This window comes from Cotesia glomerata, unplaced genomic scaffold (genome assembly GCF_020080835.1).
Source record: "Cotesia glomerata isolate CgM1 unplaced genomic scaffold, MPM_Cglom_v2.3 scaffold_14, whole genome shotgun sequence".
In the NCBI taxonomy this organism is placed as follows: domain Eukaryota; kingdom Metazoa; phylum Arthropoda; class Insecta; order Hymenoptera; family Braconidae; genus Cotesia; species Cotesia glomerata.
In genome coordinates, this window is record NW_025401775.1 from 380,470 (window position 1) to 388,879 (window position 8,410).

General features: G+C 28.7%; 1 protein-coding gene across 1 annotated transcript; it reads right to left on the reverse strand.

Annotated features, from left to right (window-relative positions):
- Positions 1–3,290: 3,290 nt before the first annotated feature.
- Positions 3,291–4,354, reverse strand: LOC123273817. Its single transcript, XM_044741292.1, has 2 exons — positions 3,507–4,354; positions 3,291–3,423 (listed from the first exon to the last, which is right to left on the reverse strand). The coding sequence occupies exons 1-2, from the start codon at positions 4,352–4,354 to the stop codon at positions 3,360–3,362; spliced, it is 912 nt and encodes a 303-aa protein (XP_044597227.1). The 3' UTR covers positions 3,291–3,359.
- Positions 4,355–8,410: the final 4,056 nt, after the last annotated feature.

The window sequence follows — 8,410 nt, forward strand, 5'->3', positions numbered from 1 at the left end:
TCAAACGTGTCTCGGAATTCAAATTTTTTTGTTTCGTTACGTTTCCGGGTGACTAGAGGTAAACCTTCTGGAAACGGCACGTATCCGTCTTTCCTCAGTGAATAAGATTTCGATTTTTCTTCATCAGACATTTAATTTTTAATTCCGATTTAATTTCTTCCCACGATTTCGTTATGTAAATTTAATCTAAATGAATTAATGGGACCCAACCGGTTTTAGAAACTCCTAGTGATAGACTTGGGGGTTCAGGATTTGGGAGCTGCAGTCGTTTTAATTTTTGACCCGACCTACGATCCCCTATTAAATCTTCCCAAATTACTAAAACTATTTCGTTTATACAACCGTGATTACTAACAATTCTGATCGCGTTTCTTTTTTCCAATAACGTATTCGGCGGCCTGACTTTTACCACGTTTTTGGGCATAAGAGGTTAGAAAAGTGAGGAAATCAGAGTAGCTTTTTTTTTGTTTATGCGTCTGATTAAAAGGATGGGAAGACCAGAGCAGCTTTTCGCGCATCCGGTTTGGAAGAGTAAGGAGGGTATAATTATCCTTCTTTCTCAATTATCCTCTTGAATTTAACCGATATACGAACAGTCGCGTTTGGCAATGCCTAATTAAACAAGGGTTCTAATCGGGATTTTAAAATTTCCTTTTCAATACCTCTGTATTTCACTTATAAAGAACGAAATTGTTAACTAATAGGTTAGCACATTTATAAAACACAACAAAATTTCATTAAAGGGGAACAAATATTAATAAACAATTTTCAAAATATCAAAATTACACATGCAATAAATTTACATAGAATTTTTGTAAGCTTATATTTTTAAAAACGTGAGAATTTCTCTATAGAATCTCTAAAATTATTATTTAATTTCACAAGAATTCAGAAATTTTAATTCAATTGTTTAAAATTTATTCAAAAATCTAGATAATTTCCAGAAAATTTTAAGAGATTTCCAATAACTATTTAATAAATTTTATTCACAAATTAATTTCTCAATATCGTTTCACAAAAACTTCTGGTCCACGTGTTCGAGCGCCAATTTTGTTACGTCCAAATCGTTGAACGTAAATTATTAAATTTATTTTGATCCTGGTATTTTTCAACCACTAGATCGGGAACCCAGAAGTATTACGAAAGGATATTGGTTTATAGTTTTAAATAAATTATTTCGTTTCAAATTTATGTTATTCAATATATTAAATTAATAAAAGTTACAAAAGATTGAAATGCTACAAAGGTTACAAAGTTAAATGCTTAAATGCTTATTCCTTACAAAATTCTATTGATTCAGATTTAAATTAAATAATTCAATATTGAACACGTGGGGAACTACAATAAGTTTGAACACATACCTTTATTGTTACGTTGATACACGTGGCTCCTTTGATCAATTATTTTTATTATTTAGCGTGTTTAATTAATTATTTATTTTTATTGAAGTTAAAAGAATTGTTTTAAAATATTATTACGATTTTTACTTTAAAATAACAAATGGAAATTTATTCAAAGACACTGATTTTAATTTAAAATACGTAAACCACGGTCACTAGCTAACTGGGCGATCCGCACAGCTCGGGGTCAGGAAGACGAGAGAGTTCATGCGAAGTTCTTTTTGGGACTCGAATTTCCGGGCGTTTCCAAATTACTAATTGGGGGAAAACAGTAGCCAATTAGCTGTCTATTTCCCTTAGTTTCTACCCTCTCTTCCGATTTTTCCAAGATGTTCGCTTGAACTCCCTTCCTTGGGCCCAGAGGCATGATGTGCCTCTCTCTTACTTATAGGCTAAAATATACCTATGTATTGGTATACGTGTAAGCACATTTACATGCACACAAACACATAGTTTTTCTTAGTTAACTAAGTCTTATATTTTATTTATAATTATTACTAGCTTATTTATTTATTTAGTTTATTTTACGAATAATGATATTCATTTCTTATAGTTATTCATTTCGCGCATAATTATTTATGCAATTGTCGACAATTGTAATTTATTAATATTTAAATAATTATTTAAATATTTCCTATTGTTTAGTTATTAATTCTTATTTTTTCTAACTATTTAGATATTTCTTATTTACGTGAATGTTATTTATTAATTTGTTGTTAAATTTATTATTAATTTTAGTTATTTAAAATTACCTATTTTTAAAAGTTTTAAATTTATTATTCTCTTAACTTTAATCCTATTAACGTTTAAAAATCTCTAAGGTTCTTGTTCAAAAATGCTGTCAATACAGAGGGCAATAAAACTCCCATTTACTTGTGTATTTAGGGTCTTTTTAATCCTTAGAGATAAGCCTGCCTAATGTCGGGAAATTTTTTGGCGAGGCCGGACGAGACACTTAATGCGTTTCTCATTATCAGTGTCTGCTGTAAATTTCATTTCTTTTAAAAATATATTTTAAAAGAATAAAATTTATATTATCCAGACAAATAAAATAATGTTAGAATTATACCACGACATAACACGCATAATTAATTAATTTATAACAATTTCAGTAGAGCGATTGCATTTTCCAAAAGAGCATTACAAGAGCATCTAATTGTTATTGTTGCCACTTGGTGGCAGATCGTTAGCTATTTACTAGATGTGGCGCATGCGTCGCAATTTAAATTGTGGTACTTTTTTATTGAATTTACTTTACAATAATTTTTATATTAATTCCTAAGTTTCTAACTATTGCAATATAATAATTGGGTCATTCCACGTCAAATCGACCAATAGTTGGACTCGACCCCTTTCGATTTGGATAAATTTTGGTCAGAAGTTTTCTTTTATCCTATAACGAAGTTCTGCCAAAGGAAAAAAATTAAAAAAATTTTTTTCAAAAGTTATGCAAAATCCAAAATTTCACTATTTTCCATATTTTTTAAATTTATGTTTCAAAAATCTCGAAAACTATTGCAATTAAAAAAATCGCTTATGGTAAACTTCAAAGGGGACACTTGGGGCTATTAAAAAAAAAAAATTTCCAAAAAAAAATTTTGAAAAATCTCCAATTTGTGAAATTTTGAATTTTTGAAAATTGTCAAAATTGACCGTCGACAATAAATTTTTGGCTCAAATTTTTTTGTGTACTACCTTGTACCAATCTTAAAAGATCCTGAAATTTTGAACTGTGTTTTTGTTTTTTCAAAAATATGAATTTTGAAATTTGTTAAAAAAATTTTTCTTAATTTTTTTTTTTTTTAATCAGTTTGGCAAATCGCGTAATTTTGATATTTTGAACAGTTGAAATTTCATTTAGTGGCATAATGATGAGAAAAACATTAATGATATTTGTTTATTATTGGTTATTAATTTATTTAATAGGGCTTTTTACGTGTAAGTTTACTTGACATTCTGTTACGAAAATTTTTTTTTCTTCAATTCTTCAGTTACTGTTGTTGCTCCTTTTCTTTTTCTTAACCTGAAAAATGTTAATATGACTTAAATCTTTAAACCCAAACTTAAAATAGATAAAGTACTAACAGAGAAATTTCAGATTTTTACCTGCTTTTAATATCTGGTTCTTCAACGAACTCGTAGATATTTTCTTTTGCCCATTGGAATAGCTCATCAGGTGTTTGAATTTGGTCGTCAGCTTTAGATTGGAGGTTGGCTCTGTCAACCTTCCGTTTTAATGTTCCGCCTAAACCATCACTTGGACCTTTTCCATGTGAAGTTGCAAAATAATGCCATTCCGCTGGTATTTGAAAATCTTCCTCATGATGCAGCAAGTTCAGCAAATTGTACCGATTTTTATATTGAGATGCTGCACCATCCGAAAAATAAATTATTTTAGAAATGTCTGGGATTTTATTTTTCAGAAACGATGTCAGTACTTCCTGGAAACTATAAACTGCTGTTGTATTATGCGTCAAGTTGTCTGAAATGATTATCAAATTTAGAGGTACTATATTGTTGACATTTTCATCAATGGATCTATAATAGCAAGCAAATGGATGGATTGTCGCTTGACTATTATTCCAATAAGCTCCTTGGACACTGTTTTGAAGTAAAAATGAGTAATTTTCTGAGAAGTCAGCAACAACAAGTACTTGTCCAACTTCGAGATTCTTTTTCGTAGTTTGAAAAAATTCAGCCTGTTGACGAGCAACAAAATCATGCTGAAGGAATTTTGGAATAGATTCTACCAAATTATCAACGAAATCATCAGTTGATTTCACAATCGTTTCCAAAGAACATCGATCTACTTGAGTCCATTGTTTATACGTTATTTCATCTACAAAGTTATCATTGAAAATATTTTCGATCGTTCTTCTTAATTTTGTCGAGCCAGGACAGTTACTACAGGTTCCCAAATAGCAGTCACTCGTAGGCCGAGGACAAATAACCATTTTCAAGCAATCTCGATATGAAGAAAACGGTTGACTTTCATCGCTTCATTTTAATTTGTCAAGTTTTGCACCATGAAATGACAGTTTAAAATTTTCGTGAATGAGACAGACACAAACTACGTGAGTGCCAGATGAACCTGCTAGAACACATTCAGGGGGTCTCAGACTAGCAAATTTTGAAAAACTGACTTTTTCAAATGGGTATTTCTGCTTGAACAATTGATAAATTTCATTTAAATTACCCAAAATCAGCCGTTTTTGTTTTGGAACCCGTTGACCATTCTCATGAACAGATTTAAATTCTTTTTTACCTGGTAACTCTCTACTTACATCTTGATTTCGATAAAATTGTTGAATTTTCTCTTCAGTAGTTTTTAATAATGAATGACCTTTGTTTCTTTGTGGAGTGAATAGAATGCCATCTTCACTGACTTTTTGTTTTACTTTTTTCACCATGTATGTAGATGCTTCAAAAACATCAACAATTTTTTCTGTTGACCAACTTAAAGGCAAAACAGATAAAATCTGTAATTTTTCACTCACTTTGCTGCAGTTATTAAATTTTTCTTTTAGCTGATTTATTATTTCTTTTCCGGTTAATTCAGGAGTATCGTCAATGTTCAATTGTTTATTTTTAATTGTGTCAGAATCATTTTCCATAAGATGTTCAAAGCATGATTGCAGTTTCGATGTCATCTCATGATATTTCCGTTGAGCGTATGTTTTTGATCGATCTAAATCTTTTTTTTTTACAGGAGATAAATTAAAAATTTTGGCAATAGAATTAAGGCGATCTAGATGTATTTCAGTAGGTGTAAAAGTTTCACCGGTTGAGCTGCACATTTCAGATGTTGAAGTTGTCACATTTGACAACTGCAAGTTCTCAGATAAATTAGAGGACATTTTTTCGTCCACCAGGCTTTGAATTAATATTGGAGTTCCTACTTGGTCAGGTGTTTCGGATGGTTTTGATGATTTGGAAACGGAATCTTCAGAGACACTCCTCAACTAGTTGACTTTCTTCGACATTCACAGTTTTTTCAAATATTTCAAGTTCATTTTGATGTTCTGGTAATTCACTATAGACTCTTTTAGTACACGAAATGCATAGTTTACTTCCCGGTATAATGGAAGGTAACCTAATCTACACTGTTCGAACAATTTTAAACTGACTGGTCTCAAAGATTTACGAACTATACTGTCATGAAGTTTAAAGGGATCAGCACAAGATTTTTGATTTGAAGTATATTTGATACGATACTGTTTGTCATGTTGAGAGCAAATAAAACTAACATCTGTACCACTTCTAGAATTCAGAGTAATCTGATCTTCGTCAGAAAAATCTTTGCAATTAATAAATTTTTCTTCAGAGCATATTTCATTCTTAAATAATCCAATCGAACACTTTTTATTTTCCATCACTCATCTCTTATTTTTTCTGCACTCAAAATTTTAACTAGATAATGTCCTCAAATTAAACACTTGATAAGATAATTGTTATAAGTTTAGAATTTGAAGAAAGAGTTATTTCTAGACACTTACTTAGAATGATGACTGTCTTCGAAATAAAAATCAGAAAGGTTAACTTGATCTTACACGTAAAGATTCAAACGTCACGCCACAGATGTCACCACTTCTTCTACTTTAACATCAAATGATAATACAGGTGTCAGTATTATTTTGTTTACGAGTTTTCTTTTTAAAATGATCCCAAAAAATGACATTAATGTTTTTTTTCTCCTCATTATGCCACCCAATGAAATTGCAGCTGTTCAAAATATCAAAATTACGCGATTTGCCAAACTGAATAAAAAAAAAAATTTAAGAAAAATTTTTTTTTAACAAATTTCAAAAATTCATATTTTTGAAAAAACAAAAAACACAATTCCAAAAATTTCAGGATCTTTTAAGATTGGTACAAGGTAGTACACAAAAAAATTTGAGCCAAAAATTTATTGTCGACGGTCAATTTTGACAATTTTCAAAAATTCAAAATTTCACAAATTGGAGATTTTTCAAAATTTTTTTTTGGAAATTTTTTTTTTAATAGCCCCAAGTATCCCCTTTGAAGTTTACCATAAGCGAGTTTTTTAATTGCAATAGTTTTCGAGATTTTTGAAACATAAATTTAAAAAATATGGAAAATAGTGAAATTTTGGATTTTGCATAACTTTTGAAAAAAATTTTTTTAATTTTTTTCCTTTGGCAGAACTTCGTTATAGGATAAAAGAAAACTTCTGACCAAAATTTATCCAAATCGAAAGGGGTCGAGTCCAACTATTGGTCGATTTGACGTGGAATGACCCAATTATATTGCAGTAATTAAAAAAAATTATGAAATAAAAAAAAATTTACGATTTATTTAAGCAGAATGAATTATACTGTATATTTTTCAGTTGGTTCTTTACCAACGATTCACCAATAAACAAAATGACTATCGATGCGTTTTTTTTTACATATCTGCTTTCGCAGCGTTTTTTAGTTAACAATTGATTTTCTCATAACCATAAATTATTGGTTAATTAAATAAATTCATAGATTAAAATAAATAAAATATAAAGTCAATAAATTAATAAATTGTAAAATAAATCAATAAATACATAAATCATAAAATAATTAGATAATAGTTAATAAAATAAATTAATTATCTGCTGATAAAATAATATTAGCAGCAATAATTAGAACTATAATTAAAGTGTCTTGTAACCATAGAAAAGTTTGGTAAATTTATCACGTTTTATGAGTGTTGATATTTTTTTTTATTTTGTGCTATGTTAATAAGTAATAAACATGGGACGGAAAGTGAACAAAATATCAAAGCATTCAAGAAATCATAAACGGATGCAAGCGTAAGTATATGACTCATGTTATTTTTTTAGAGAATATCTAAGATCATGTTTTTAAAAACGTTTTTTAAATGTCAATCGAAAAAAATTTTTTTTGGAAATATCAGTTCTTCTGCTAATTATTAGAATTACAGTCTTTTCTTAATTATGCTCTGGAATACGTTTTTTTTTATTTATTCATTAATTGTTATCAATAAATATGGTTAATAATTATATGGTTATCAATATAACCACACAGAAAAAAAAATTAACTTGATTCAAGATAAAAATTCTTGAACCAAGAATATAATTTTGAAGAGGGTAATTATCTAGAATCAAGACGAAAAATTCTTGAATTAAGTAAAATTTCCTTAAATCAAGAAAAATTTTTTTAAGTCAAGAATTTTTCTACTCCAACCAAGAATATTGAACTCTTCAAAAATATATACTTGATTCAAGAACATTTTTTTTCTGTGCATATAATATTCTATTGGCAGCGTTCTGTATATTTATTTACGTTCATAAAAATATATTGATATATTTCTAGATTTGTTTATTTGCGCACATGCGTTTTAATTTTTCGTTAAAATTTCAGGTTTTAAATTATGTAATAAACATTGTTTTTTAAGCAGAAATATCTTAAGATGTCTCAGGGATAGTCTGCAAGGTTAATCGTTTTACAGTTTTGTTTATTTATTTCGAAAGAGGAGGAGGTTTTTACTTCGCTTGAACTATTTTTTTCTTTTTTATGTTTGTTACCTCAAAACTCCGATATTCATAAGCCGATTTAAAAATATATTTTTTTTAAATATTAAAATGAAATTTTTTTGCTGTAATCGATAATAACTCCGCGCTAAATCATCGCACATACATTTTGAACGTATCCAATAAACAAAAAACGCCATTCGGCTACACCCAACAAGAATAGGTAAATTTCTAGGGATTCATAATGAAAAAAAAAAGTATATAGGTAATTTAAAGACAAAATACTAGAAATGATTTTTGAATTTCCGATCTACACGATATAAATTATAAAAATTATCAAAAGCTGACTAGTAATAGCCTATATTGAATGTTAGTATTTGAACTTTGAGATAAATTCAATAGATTAAAGCTATCTTTTAAGGCTATAGAATTATTTGAAAATAAAGGCTCGAAATACATTTATTAGAAAATTTTTCAATATTCTCAAAATCATGAAAAGAATTAAAAAAATAACCAAAATTAGACA